Source organism: Apodemus sylvaticus, chromosome 2 (genome assembly GCF_947179515.1).
Source record: "Apodemus sylvaticus chromosome 2, mApoSyl1.1, whole genome shotgun sequence".
Classification (NCBI taxonomy): domain Eukaryota; kingdom Metazoa; phylum Chordata; class Mammalia; order Rodentia; family Muridae; genus Apodemus; species Apodemus sylvaticus.
In genome coordinates this window covers 41,594,999-41,610,716 of record NC_067473.1, presented here as the reverse complement: position 1 = coordinate 41,610,716, position 15,718 = coordinate 41,594,999, and the positions used below count along the sequence as shown (strand labels likewise).

The following is a 15,718-nucleotide window of genomic DNA, read 5'->3' as shown; positions in this document are numbered from 1 at the left end:
ACAGCAGAAATGGCAACTTTTATCATAGTTATAAGCTTAGCTTTCATTGATCCTTTCTATAGGGAGGCCTGAAGCTTATCATCTACATCCCTTATATAAATAAGTGGGATGTATATACTAGGCCCTTTCCTCCAAGGTCACAGTAAGCAAGGTTGAGAACTGATGTCTAGACTCATCTGTTAACCTACAAATGGCAAAAAAACATCACATTTCAACGTCCTATAATCTCATCAATTAAACTGTCCAGTGGACAAATCTCAAAATTCCTCCTGGGAAATGTCAGTTACTTCAAAACAATACTTCCAAAGTGTCTAAAATTTTCATTGAGTATATGATTATTATTATTAGATTAATCCCAAGTTGAATCACTCGTTGGTGGGATTTTCCTGCAGTTACTAGCTTTGATACTTCAGAAATGAATACCTAATCTTCTATATCTTATTTAGGTAATCATTATAAGTACTCCTTTAAAAAAATTAAGCCTTAACTACTTCATAGTTTTTCAAAATAACTAATTTTTGAGAAAAAAAAAGTCTCAAACACCTGACTGCTGTGCTGGGCCTGCAGGCTGCAAGGAGAATAAATACCACAAAAGAACGGGGAACTGTGTCCGAGCTGGGCTGCAGCGCCTTTAGCTATCTGAGCCTTAACCAACTTACTGAAGACAGAGCCTTGAGCAGAGAGACCTCCTCTCCAGATTTGTGGCCGTCAGGACAGAACCCCAAGGGCAGAAAACACCTAAAGAACTGCTAGTAAGCCACGTGGGTGGAAGACACGGAGAGGGAGAGGCCTGCTCAAGCCGCCATGCGCCATGCTGCTCGGAGACGAGGATGCTAGGCCCACCACACCTAGGCCCTCCACACCAGGACACGAACGCGAACCTCCGGCCACTGCGCGTGTGGCCCTCCAGAGGAGCCAGCCTGGGCCGGACACCATGATCCCACAGAGCAGGGGAGCGATGGGGCCTTGCGGCTGAACCACGGGCCTGCACTAGCAGCGGGGCTCGCCCAGAAACCAGAAGGGAGCCCAGCACGAGCGAGCGAGCGAGCGAGCTGGAGGCCAGCCTCTCGGACAGACGGACGGACCGACGGACGGACGGACGGACGCAGCCACCCGCAGCACCACTGCAGATGCAGGACTCTGGCCTGACCTTGCTTACAACCTCTGGCTAGCCGGAGCCGCTCTGCACCGGTCCCGGGCGCGGAGGAGGGCTGCGTGGGCGCCATTTTCCACCTTGGCAGGCACAGGTGCGGTTCCTCCCAGGCCCGCCCAGTTTCTCCAGCACGGCTGTCTGTGTAAGTCTTCTCAATTTTTTTTTTTTTTTATCCGTAGGTAACATATGATTTCATTTCAGTTTGGACGTCAGTATTTCAGCGGAGGTAAAACGATTCACTCTTCTGTTTGGGTAAATCCTCAGGGATCTACCTTCTGTGCTTCAATGTGCTTCAAGCTCCCCACAGCCTGGAGAGCACCAGTCCCTCATCTCAGGGACCTGGGCTGTTGCTTAAGGACCTCAGGCCAAAGCCTTTGTGGTTTTGTGGCATTTTGTAGGCATCATGGTTTAGATTGAGCAAACTGCTCATATAAGAAAAAAAAAACAAATAATTTAAAGAAAAAAATTATAAAGGAAACATGGCTAGCCTTCATTCAACAAATTTTGATACTACAAATTCTTGCACGGAATTTTTAAAAAAGGGATTAGTAAGTGTGAATTTTAAGACCATTTTTTATTGGTTTGCTTTATTCAAGAGAGTACCACTATCATCAAAGAAATGATGAGATGGCTTAATCTTTTAATTCGCATGTCATACATTTCTAACTGGCCATTTCTGACTAAATCAACTCCACCAAATAATGTATTGACCCTAAAATAAGTTTTAAGTAAAGGTATGTTCACTGGAAACTGAATTAATCCATTCCAGACTTCTCCACTATATAAATAGACATCTCTTCTGTACTAGATTATACATTTTAATGGCAAATGATTTTGAAAAGATGGTAGGGAAAAGTCACTTTCAGGCCATGCATTAAATTTCGGCATGTAAATTTCTGGTTTACCATCACTAAGACTGTTAATAAACAATCCTAAAGGTTCCTAATACATAAAAATTCATAATTTTGCAAAGGGAAATATGTGAACTGAAAGCACTGAAAAGCTTGGGTGTAACAGAGCATGACCATGTGACCATACCTCTTATAGAGTCAGCTTGTATGGGAGGCACTCCTACATAAAGCCGTCCTCTGACCGCATTTCCGCATGGCGGCATTTAATCCCCAGAACACTCTGTGAAGTTGTCACTACTATTAGTCTCATGTTTTCAGATTAAGACACTAAGGCTTGTTTAGAAAAGTTAAATGGAAAGCCTTCGATTTGAGACTAGCAGCTTGAAGTGTCAATCACTGCAGCTGAGCTGCTTTTGAAGACATTTAATGTCAGGTCTCAAATTATGTCCTGCATTATCTTGTTACAGAGGATCAATACCACCATTGTTACTAAGGTTTTCCCGGCAAGGTCCCACTCCATAGGTTAAACTAACCTCAGAATTTTCAACTTTTTTGGCTTTGCCTAGCTAACACTGAGATTATAAGTGTGAGACAACAATAAGTCTTTTAGTTGCTTGATAATTATATTAACTTTAGCTTTACAAACTTTCAGAGAGTCTGGGGCAGTGACTTAAAATATCCAATTAGTCCTTAAGAACTTGTATCCATAAGGAGGTGGATGCTTACCTGTAATACCCAAAACTCTGGAGGGGAAGGATTCAGAGCCACCTCTGTATTATTACAGGATTTTTTTTTTACTTTTCCAAGTTTGTTATTTCCATTGCATCTTTGCTAATCCTGTTTATTAAATCAGTGCTTGAACTGCCTCACTGATCCGATGAGCATTAATTTAGAATGTAGAATATATATTTACACAGCATAATTATAATTACTTAGAAATTTGAATTTTTATAAATTTCAAATGCTATCTAGCATTTGAGATATGTTATGAAAATTAATAAGATACAAATGAGATGGTTTGGATCGGAAGCCAAATGGCTGTGTCAGACCTGTGAGAGGTCCAGTTCTCCCAGGGGCTGTTGAAGTACCTCGGAGCAGCTGAGCTTGGCTTTGGCATCTCTGCTTATAAGACAGAGCAACTTGCACTTCTCCCAATATCTATCTGGCAAAAGACAAATGCTGCAAACCTTGTCTTTATGGTATTTTATTTGAGAACAAGAATAAATTATCAAAAAAATGTTCTCCTAAAGCCAGATTCTAGGTCTCAGTGGGTTGTGAGAATCTCCTTTCTCAGGGAGAAGTTGGCTACATTTTAAACCTTGTGCATCACCAACTCATAAAGTGCACTGTATTAAGAAATAGCAGCAAGACTCCCGGTGATGTGGCAGAATACATCAGCAGAGTTTATCAGAAACCATACGTTTGGAAGAAAAATAGCAGTTTCGTTCCCAAATAAAACAAACAAGAATGTCCGCACGCATGACCTTTGGCCAAGCAAGCTCAAGTTTGGCTAAAGTAAGAAACTATGTAATCCACCACACTTCTCCACTGAGCCACACGTAAGGATCCCAGGACAACTTGAGCAAGTCTGCATTCCGCCCACTTTATACAAGAGGGCTTCAGAATGTGCCCATGGCCTACCCTGCTTCCTCATGCCTCCCAAACCACCATGAGGTGGGCGTGTCTGCCAGATTCCAGTTAAAACAAATAATACACTAAGGACTCTAATGAGTCTGCACATGGACCAATATTTGTATCTAATGTTTTTATCTTATTTTTAACTTTGTCAATAATTTTATTTTCCAAATAATGCCATTAAACTTTCTTTGTCTAAGTTCATGGACTTTATTTGCCAAGTTATATTTCATGTAAAATTCAGTGAAGATGTCTATATGCATTTTAAGAAAATCAACAAACTCTACTCTTCCATTATGCATTCAATAGCCATTTTATTAGTTTAAAGGGAATGTGAATTTTAATGCAAATTCATCTATTTTAAAGAAATACATGAAGTATTTTCAGATTTGGACTTCTTTTCTCCATAAGTTAATACAGACTGCAAACAGAAAGTGTTTAGTAGTAGAGATAATTGCAGATAATACATTTTGTAGTACTTTAGAAATAAAAATCAACCATGCATGATGGCTCTTGTCACATGAATAAATCCAGCATTTCAGAGGATGAGAAAGAAGAATTATACTGACTTAGAGACCATCGTTAGCTATATAGTGAATTTCAAGAAAGCCTAGTAAGACACTCTCTCCCTCCTCTCTCTCTCCTCTCTCTCACACACACATACACACACACATACACACACACACATATACACACAAAACAATCAGCACAAGAAAATATAAAGGAATGATTTGTGATATTTCCATACCTGCTTATATGTTTGTCACACTGAGTTAGTCAAATATTAACATATAGATGTCAAGAATAAGTCTATTCATATGGAAATATACAAAGTAATTCCATTTTTCTAAAGGTAACTATTAAAACATTGTTGTAAAAATAATGTCATACATGCTATATCTGTTATGTAATAAATTATTGAAAAGAGGACAGAGTAGTAAATACTATCGTAATTGAGTCAGTAATAATACTCAAGTTTAACCTTCACCAGGTGAAAATGGAGAGTTCCCATGGCTATCAGTTTCTAATGTATTTCTATCATTCTGTTCTGACTTGTTTGGTATGATGTTAAGACGTGGCCTCATACCGCCTAGACTCGGAGCCTTGATTACATGGACTCCACTGATGCTTTGGTCTTTGCCTCCCAAGTATCTGGGGCTAATATATATATATATATATATATATATATATATATGAATATATATATAGATGAATATATTGTTTTAAAGGACTTAGATTCTTCCTTGCAAATAATAACATCAAAATTCACATAATAAGTCATACGTCTACTAGAAAAGTGCATGGTCAGGCAGGATGGCTGTTACTCAAGCAGGTAACATCAGTTTAATCCATCCCTAGAACCCACTCAAGGCGGAAGGCGAGTCCTGAACACAAAGCTGTGCTCTGACCTTCACACATAAGCTGTGCACATATTCTTCACCCCAACTATACACATGCATGATAACAAAGTGAAAACTAATGATAATATGGAGAACATGGACTTTGCATTAAGAAATGTCAAGAGGTTTGAGCTAGGTAAGGAGAAGGGAGGGCTTTCATGAGAATATAAATGTAACCATTTTAAAAAAATATCTTAAGAGGGCATGCTTTCTGTTTGCTATCTGTTAATTTTCTGCACCATGCAAGTGTACAGAAATTGGAGTCAGTCAGCAATACAGGTAATCTCTGGAATCTTCACAGCAGACACATGTGAGGGCAATTATCTGCCCCTCCATGTGTGATGCTGACTAAATGATCACGATCCTCATTAGCACAATGAGCCACAAGTCTTCGCATTTCTGATTAATGCCATGTTTTGCTGTGCTCAGGCCTCCTTTTCTTTTCACGAGGTAGATAAATTTACAAGGTGCCAAGCAATATTATTACCTGCACGATGCCAGTTCTCATGTCTGTACCATAGAATGAGGTATGCACACACTAGGAGCTGCCCAATACCATTCACTTTCGGCTGGAGAAGCACGGACTAAGTCTGCCTCAACATCAGGAACAAATGTTTCTTGTTGCTAACAGCCTGGCTAGGAAGTTAGAAAGTGTGACTGAGTTGTGAAGGAAAAAGAAAAAAGAAAAAAACATCTAACCAATCTACCCAATGTCTTCCTTTCATTCTTCAACTCTCGGAACTAATGGAACTACTCAGATTGCTGAGAGAGCACACCTGCCTTGCTTTCTTTAGCAGTGTGTTTCTCTAGTGCAATCAGAACACTCATCCCATTATTTCCTCCAGTAATCCAGTGGAGATGAAGACATTTTTTAGTTCATAAGAACCAGCAGAAACCAAGTTCATAAGCACTTAAGAAGAATTACTGGTGGTGAAGGAATAGAGTCTTTCCTCTTGTTTGAACTCATCTGCTTATTGACTTTCAAAGATTCAGAAGCTGGTTGGGTGGTACACTACGGCTGCTACAAAAAACACACCCACCAATCACTATTTGATATTGTTGCTAAAGGAAAACTATCAAAGATCAAAAACATAGAGATGGTTAGTATGTCTATTAGAAAAGGCATTTGATTTGGGAAGTACAAAACATTTGTAGGTCAGGTCCTAAGAAGCATGGCAGGTACAAGCAAGGGCAGTAAACTGACAGAGCAGAGTGTGATGACACCAGGCTAACAGCACATTGTGCTGTGTTGAGAAATCTGACGTGCGCTTCACCCTCAGTGGACAGGACAAGCAGGGCCTTTAAAACAGACAAGCAGCAAAATCAGATCTAGTTAGACTCAGCATCCAGCCATCGCTGTGGAGGAAAATGCACTTGATGAGTACTCTATACTCTGTGCTATATATATTGTTTTAAAGCTAATGCTATTAACATTTGTTATGTTAAAACTAATGGGAACAAAAGTAAAGTTAACAGCATAAATAGTTTCCGTCCCTGGGGTGCTCGTGTGCTACTTCTTGGTACAGCTTTAACTCCATTGAAATTTAAACACAATTTTTCTCTGAAATGTATCTTTTAAAAACAGTTTTGCTGTGTTAATTTCACAAACATTTTGTAAGAGACGTTCCATACCTGAGACACTTTGCCTGTTGGAATCTGAGTCCCCATTACTGGAATTAGAATTATTGGAAGAGTTGTTGTCAACCCCTCCCAGAAGGGGGCGCAAGTGGCTTACTGAGACTTGTTCAATGAAAGATGTTCCATACTTGCGAAAATACCACCATTCAAATATCTAGAACAGAAAAATAATGTGTTTATGACCTCGGTTTCTTCTTGTCATTTCAGGACACATTCCCTTAATATATGTTTACTGTTTCTGTCCACTTTTGAAAAATGTTTAAATTGTTCTAACTATAATTAGATTTCAGTAATTAAACACCAATATTTAGTTAAAATGGTTTTTCTCTGAAGAGTGTTTTTTTTTTTTTTAAGAATCAATAAATATAGTGATGGATGAAAGAATATTGTTAAGGTACATTCCAAATTATTTTTCTCTAAATTAATATAATATTCAAATACCAAAACAGCTGAAAGGTAATTCTAGAAATACATGTGAATATGAGTTTCCCCAAAATATACCTTATGAAATATTTTAATTCTTGACATTTTATAGTTTTGTAAATTATACCCACAATTTTAAGTAATTTTAAATAAGATTTTTAAGTAAAAAATGTTTTAACTGTAAAAGTAAGACTTTTTTCAAGAAATCAGGCAAATAAAAGGATTGGGGCAGTCAGACTAGTGCATGCTGCTTGAGAGACTGAGGCAGGAGGGTCACTGGAGCACAGGGTTCAAGACCAACCAGAGTAACATAGTGACATCTAGTCCTAGAAAGAAAAACATAAAAATAGTAGTCATTTCATGCATGGCTGGCACTCGGGTCCTGACACTTACCAGTCTCACCCCTGCTTAGGCAGCACAACAAGCATTGCTGTATATCATCAGGGTTGCTTTTCCTGAAAGTTTACTGATTATATACTCTTAATTCCAAAATAGAACAGGAATAGCTTTCCTTAATGAAAGAAAAACCAGTCACACATGTATGACTAGCTGAAGGCAGAGTTCCCTGAGCCTGGGAAAGTGAGTGCCTCCCCTAGTCCACCTACACACACACACACACACACACACACACACACACACACACACACACGGTGTCCACCTCCACCCCGCTGCTGCTTCCTACCACTACTCCATGTTGCTCTACCCACCCTTCTCCCCCTACCCCATCTAACTATAATCTGTTCTTCCCTAGTAATACATCGTTCAACAGCAGGAATTTACAAAGAACTACTAGGAAAACAAGGCGGCCCAGGCCTCCACTGCAGCCCTCATTCAGGAGGCTGAGGTAGGAGGGTCATAAGTTCAAGAACAGTGAGACCCTGACTCAAACAAGCAAAAGGCCAAGTACGGTGACTCACATTTATCATGTCAGTGAGAAACAGAGGCTGGGACAGGAGGACGGCCAAGAGGTCCAGGACAGCCTGGCCACAGAGAGGAAAGAAGTAACAAAGCAACAGAAAACAGAATAACAACATGCCTGGGTCTCACAGGGTAGCCAGACTAATCTACAATCAATATAGAATTATTTATGTTTATGTCCTTATTTATTTCATAAGAAAGTTTCACTATCTGCACTGGAATGGACATTGGGTTATTATTTAAAAACCAATATTTTCCTCTCTAATTTCTGCTCTATTTAAACAATAGTAAAGGCATCTACAAATATGAGAAGGAAATTATCAGCCAACTAACGTTCCCAGTCACATGTGGGATACCTTGATTTAATTACAGTGAATTACTTATAGCACTGCAATGTTTAAGGAGAATATAGTTTGAAGGTTACATGGACATGGAGGAAAGGTAAATGCTGGGAGCATGAAGGCCTCATGCCCACAGATCTCCACGGAGACAGGAATGTTAAGCATTCAGGATTGTCCTCTCAAGGGAAAGGATGTAAAACCTGTTTTCCCTCCAGAAAGCTGGGAATCAGAGGTGATTAACATCTGTGTTATCTGGAGGACCAGGCCAAAATAGTAGTCTGGAGCTGGTTAGTAGTCTAAATGACCCTAACATTATCTGCATATACAGGGCTCTCCTAACCTCCTATAACCCAAATGACCTCTGTGCTATCTGTATGACCTAGATCATGCCAGATCCTTCCCTAGGCCCTTAAGCTAATAATACAGAGTCAATCTTGAGAACCCATCTTCTTGGCAGAAATGATATGCTCCATTGAATTCAATGTAATTATACCTCTTTTTTTTTTTAATCATGGAGTATATTATACCAGGAAACTTTTTTCCAAATTGCATTGTGTTTAAATATGCTGGCAAAAAACCACCTGACATCAGACTCTCTAGAAGCTTAATCTAGCCTAATGAAGTCAAGCTCAACCAAGTTTTCATTCTCACCTTTTCACAGATCTTCTACCTGCTAGCTGTGACACCTGAAGGGACCTCCATAGATGAACATATAGATTATGGATCTATAAAGATGTCTATAGCTCCAGTTAGTTATTTGATTTATTTGGACACTAGTACCTTCAACTGTAAATGAAGTGGAAATAATATTTCTCTTCAAGGGTCCTCAGGTTTCATACCAGCTCAGCATAAAGTATCTGACACACAATTAGTTCTCAAAAGTGCTAACAAAGTTACCATTTGTTATGTTAATGGCTTGTATGTCATACTGTTCAAGGATGGCACCCCTGAGTCCCACACTAATACACTCCTCTTTGCCAGTTGCTTTGTAGCATTTTCCTCTGAAATGAAACATTTCTTCTTAGAAGATAGCTAAGACACAGGAGGTTGTAATCAAAGGAGAGGTGACACATTGCATCCTCCAGGCAAGCTCACTGAAACTGGAAGTAAAGTGACGCAGGACCAACCAGATTCACTAGGCTTCTCATCCTCATGCCTATATAAGCAGTAACAATCACTAAGAGACACTGTAGGAGCAGCCAGCTGCCTAGGAAGGACACCCTCTAATCTGTTAAGCTGCCTTTAAGGATCCAGCTCTTATGAGTCATAACCCATAGTCCTTTAAGTAAGCACAGAAAGCCCATTAGTTTAGCAAACTTGAATTAGGTAGCTTCCTTGTCTGTCTGTCATTGGCCCCATATCTGGGGTGAGCACATGTTTATTCACATCTCCCTAGGTATAGTGTTGTCTAATACTGCCCCCACAGTTTAGGTCAGTGCAGCATCTTACCTATCACTAGGATGTTTATAGAAAACATTGTAGCAAGGTTCTTTTCAGCTATAGTCCTCAGCAGTCTACAAAGGAGAGGTGACTTCTCAAGAAGTCAACAAAAATTCTCCATCTCAATTACAAGAGGAAAAGGGTTTCCAAGACTCGCATTGGTTACAGAACTGACAGTGATTCTTAATCATTGGCAATGAAGTCTTTATTCTGCTTTTTCCTGTGTTGTGCTATTAGAGCACCTACTATGCCACAGTCCACTCATTCCATCATATAGCACTAATATTCCTAGCTACCCATGAGTGGTGTCCCAAGGTCACAACAATCAAGTCCCTGCACTGAAAGTTCATGCTTCAGACCATAGTACCCATGGCATGCTAATATCCATCACATACACAGGACCTTGAGGTTTCAGATCCCTTAGCTCCTTTAGCAGAACCACAGAGTAACACTAAAGTGGACCTTAAAGAACAATATAGAGAATGGACTTAAGATGGGAAACAAAGACTGCTCATCAAGATGCAGTGACCTGTCTAACTCACAAAGCTAACTAAGCCCCAGCTCTCTCTGCTTCTCTTTGACTTAAGCCTCTTTACTGAACAAATAACAGTAATTCTGCAGTTAAACTAGACCAGACACAGGGCAGTCCTTCATTTTCCTCTAAGTGTCCTCTGGCAGTCTCTATCTGCGTTCTTAACTATAAAAACCAGTTCAGAACAACTCTATCAAATGTGACCAGATAATTAAACCTAAAAGGCAAGTGTCTCAAATAACTGAACATTGGCATTAGGACAAGACAAACCCTGTCTCTAGATCATCCTACCTTTTTAGTGCAGAAATAACAGATAAGTAAGGACAGCTCAGTTGGTTGGGGGCAGGTGTGTCTTCCCAGACTTATCATCTAACATCAATACTACTGTCCCATCTGTGTAGAAGAATTTTAATCCAGCAAAATGGCTTCTCTGATAATATCCAAAGAACTTTTAGGTCTGTGTGATCAGGCTGGAAGGCAAACACACCCTTAGTTCACATATTTAATCCTTCCAGCTGAAATCCTTTCCTACACACCTTTAATCCCAAACAATAACATCTAAGTGAGGGGCAAAGTAACAAATCATAAAAAGATATGACAGAATGAGTCAGAGATAGGATACACCCAACTCGCAGGAGACCAGTACGGGAAAGAAAAGTTAAGAGCAGTGTAGAGAGTGGGTCAGTCAGTGAGTTAGGAGGCGATACAGTGACCAGTGCAGTGGAGTTGAACTCATTCATTAGTCCATGCAGAGGCAGCTGGAGCTAGAGAATAAGAAGGAGCCATAAGATTAGAACAAACTGCCAGAGTTAGTTTGTGGCCAAAAAGAACAATTGAGTGAGAAGCCCAGAGTAGCCAGATTGAATCAGTCCGCTTGGAGAAGTTTCAGGTAGAACAGCTGAGTTGAACCAGCCAGAAAGAGTTCAGAAAGAACTACTGACTTAGTTGTGTCTTTACTGCGGTGAGCAGACACCATGACTCTTAAAAGGCAACTCTTAAAAGGACAACGTTTAACTGGGGCTGGCTTACAGGTTCATCATTATCATCAAGGTGTGAACATGGCAGCATCCAGGCAGGCATGGTGTGGAAGGAGCTGAGAGTTTTACATCTTCATCTGAAGGCTGCTAGCAGAATACTGACTTCCAGCAGCTAGAATGAGGGTCTTAAAAACCACACCCACAGTGACATACCTACTCCAACAAGCCCACACTTTCTATTAGTGCCACTCCCTGGGTCAAGCATATACAAAGCATCACAGCCTCAAAGGGTGGGCTTAAGTGTCTGAGACCAGAATAACATCTAGCAAAAAAACGTTGCATTTGCAGAGGGGATACTAGTATAAAGAATGGTACCTGTTCTTCCAGTATATATCAAGAGAAAAGAAAGGAAGCCGTCCCAAAGTTTAATTAACCAAGACCTTTAATTGAGGTAGTAGCATAACAATCTTCCCTGGATTCCAACTCTCATCAGACTTTGAAGAACACTTCACAATATTTTTAAAGCGCTGAATGGATTCAGATGGGCAGATGGTGTTGTTTAATGCATACATATTTGGTGTCACTTTGAATACATTTCCCTAGTGCATACCTACAGTGTAAACAGTGAAGCGTTCATAAACAAATTTAGGTTTTAAAATAGTTCTTAGAAGATCCTAGTTTAGTGGCCCTGGCATATAAGTGGGAAATCTCTCTTGTCTGCCAAATAACTTATTTAGAATTTAAAATGTAAAATTATGCATTTCTTCATTTTAAAACTTTAATCTTTCTACTAACTTTCTCTACCCATGTACCCTCTCTAGACTAATACAGATTGAGTAGGATGGGAATTCGAACCATCAACAGAGTATGGCATTTAGGAAGGCAACATTAACTCTATCTAGATTAAGATCAAAATACTCTTACCTAGGAAGCCAGGACCAGTGAGTGTCCTTGGCTGGTTGTCTTGATTCTATGGGGGCAGTTTTCTAGTGTGTGGTCAAGTCACAATGAGCACTCAGCATGGAAGGGAAAAGCTAATGCAATGCTGCATTATAATGCTGATGGGTAGCTGATGGGTGGGCCAGTGGATTAACTGCATGTAACCTAAGCAAACAGAAGAATGGTTAAGGTTTATTTGGGGGGGGGGGTATTTTTGTTGATATTATTTTTGGGTTTGTTTTTGGTTTTGTTTTAAAGAAAGGCTCACACACACTTTTGAAATGGAAAAAAAAAAACATGAACAGAGAAAATCTGAAGGTGCAAAATCCCAAATGAGTAAGACACATGATGCCAAGGTGCCAGGAGACGCAGTCCTGTGAAAGGTAATTTACCACGTGTGCCTGTGCATCTGCATTTGTGCACACATACATGTGTATGTGTGTGTTGTATGCCTGTGCATGAGTGTATGCATTAGTTTCTTTAATTAACAAAAGAATATCATATGAGCATCTGAGTTAAAGCCAAGGCAATTGACAAGCACTACAGTGACCTCAGTAACTATTTTAAGTATCTGTTTGAATTCTTAAGTGTATTCTTTCCTTCATACCAACCGGCACTTTCAAAATCCCTTACAACTCCTCAAGACTGACATTAACTAAAAAGAAAAAAAAGGCAAGAAGGAAGGACAGAGGGAGGAAAGGTAGGATGGAGGGAGTGAGGAAGAAAGGGAGGGAAGGGAGGAGGAAGGGAAGGAGGGAGGGAAGATAGGATGGATGGATAGATAGAGGGAGGGAGGGAAGGAGGGAAGGAAAAAGGAAGGGAAGAAGGGAGGAACAGAACTAAGAAGCAGCAGCTGGTTCTTCTGCATGCCTTGTTTATAAATACTGCACAGCCACTGAGTGGGGTGTGGCCTCCTGCTTCCTGACTCTCAGCCAGTCCCTCTGTAGCCACCTGTTTCCTAAACAGTTGCTGCAGCTATGTGTGGAACGGACACTCATATCCTCCACTCCCATTTCTGAGCTCCTGCTGTAAAGACCAAAAGAGGCAGGAAGATGAGGCATTCCTCAAGGTCAAAAGCCCGCCTACATGCACATATATTGACTGGGTAGGATTTTCTACTGTAGCATTCATTATTGTGACCTGGAGATAAGGGCCACTCTCCTGGGGCCAACTAGTAGTCATGTGATCACAAAGAGTGGGAAGGATTTCGCTTGTGTCATCTGTCCCAAGCCCTGCACTTCATACTGTGATGGTGCCTATCCTTTAATGCTCTACAGATTCTGACTGGAGCAGTCCTCAGAATTCAAAGCTAGCTCCCCAGATAACTCTGACACAGCTAATTCACATACTCACTGTATTTTGTGTGTAGTCAACTGCTGCTCTTTAAGTATCAACCAGTGTGCTCAGGACACACATATGGAAGCGGAAGAGTAAGAGCATTTACCAACCACCCGTGCAGAAGACCAGGTTTGCTCCCCAGCACCCACACAGTGGCCACACCCATCCGTAGGCCCAGTTCCAGAGAATTCAACTCTTTTTCTGGCTTCTGAAGGCACTAGACACATACATAGTAAATATACATACATAAATTCTGTCAACATTCTCACATACATAAGATAATAAATCTAAAACCGAACAAATAAGCCATTTCCAGTTTACAAGAGAAAAGGACAATAAAGGATCACAAAAATAAAATATGGGTAAGTTATGCTAAGTGTTGGTCTGTGTTCTAAACCGGCCACATGTGACTAATTTTCATGACCAAATGGGAAAGGACACCCTATGTCCTCCTGAAAACAGTGCAGCCTTTCACTCTACCTCCAGCCTCCTTTCTCTTCTTCATCTCTTCCTTCACCTTTCCATTCTTCCTACTCAACTCTTTCACATGCACTTGTGAGTCTGTGAAAATGAAAAGTTCTCGAACGTGCTGGTAACCACCTTCCCAGGCAGCACTTTTGTGAAGGCAGAGTGCCGTGGCAAAGCAATGGACAGGCACAGCCTAGCTGTCACCCATCTACATTCCGCAGGCAGGGCTGAGCAAGCCTTCTCTGGGCGTCTAGTCTAGAGGTCTTCACTGCTCTGTAGTTCCGCAGCTTGCAAGTTTACTAATTTGTGCCTTAATGTAGATTAGAAAAGACAAATTGGTTGGTTCTGTCTTTTTATCCACTGTTAGTTTTGATCATCTCCTCTAGTTTCGCTGTATCTAATTGTTAATCCAGTCAAATTCTCTTGTTCACAGGTCCCAACAAGCTTCTATATATACTCTCTGCCTGGCCCCGTTAGACGATCACTGATTTTCATGGTAAGCCCAAACGATTGTTAAGATGATAAGACTGAATAGGACTCGTCTTCGTTTCATTGTCTGAAGACTCCCCCAAAATCTGGCCTCCCCAACATCTCATACTAGAGCTGAGGGTTAGATTGCTAGACACAACCTGGAACCTAGGTGCTACTCCACTGTCTAAGCCCTTCTAATCAAATGTCCCCAAGGCTTTTTTCTTTTCACCCTGAGCTCCAAATTGCCAGCATTTGATTTATATGAATAACAGGTCAAGTTCTTTAGATGAAGAGTTGAAAGGAGACAGAGCAACTACCTTATTCTGGACTTAGAATGGGGATAAACGAGATCATAAAGAGATCAGGACCTGACTCCTATCATTTATCTGCTATATAACCTTGGACTAAATTACTTAGTCTTTGTGTCTGTTTACACTCAATCATATGAACACATGGGTTATACCCAGCACGTGGGATTTCAGTAAACATTAATCAAAGCAGTAAGCACTAACCAGGTGCTTATTCACTGTTTTGTTTTTTATTGATTGAAAGGTTTTTTAAATTAAAATATGATTACATCATTTCTCTCCCTCCAATCATTTTCACACCTACCTTACTCTCTGTCAAATCCATGGCCTTTTTTTATTTCATTCATACTACACACAGAAAAGCATAACTATATAACACAACTTGTCCAGCCCATTTGGCATTACTTGTATGTATATGAATTCAGGGCTGACTGATTAGTATTACATAACCAATTAGAGGGCTCCTCTCAAGAAAGACTATGTCTCCCTGTCCCAGCATTCCATAGCTCCCTGTAATCCTTTGTTTAGTGGCAGGGTCTCTTTCACCCCTCATCAAAGAAACTTCTCTTTAAAACAGAAAAGAGACCGTTACAGGAAACCATAAATTATCAAAATTCAGAGACCTGTCCACTATGGGGAGTCTGGCCCCAGTTGATACATTTATAACACCTAAGGTTCAGGGAACATCACACAAGAGGGATCAGAAAGACTTCCAGAGCCATGCGAGCAGAAAACCAGCTGTGAGACTGTGTCTTCTAGAAATGCCATGGCTGCTTCACCCGTAATACCTCCACAATATAGCTTCCAAAACAGGCTCTGAGCAAGGACACCACCAACAGACATGGCTCATCTCTTACTGCTGAGTTCTTCCCGGTGCCATCTCTTC

The 15,718-nt window shown here is 40.5% G+C and overlaps 1 protein-coding gene across 5 annotated transcripts in view; it reads right to left on the bottom strand.

The window, feature by feature from the left end:
* The window catches only part of St7 (suppression of tumorigenicity 7), a 243,136-nt gene that overhangs the window by 99,907 nt on the left and 127,511 nt on the right, over positions 1-15,718 (bottom strand). For all 5 annotated transcript variants that reach the window (XM_052173273.1, XM_052173272.1, XM_052173274.1 and 2 more), the window contains one exon: positions 6,672-6,831. In XM_052173273.1, the coding sequence (XP_052029233.1) occupies positions 6,672-6,831 (160 nt within the window). The remainder of the gene's footprint in view (positions 1-6,671; positions 6,832-15,718) is intronic.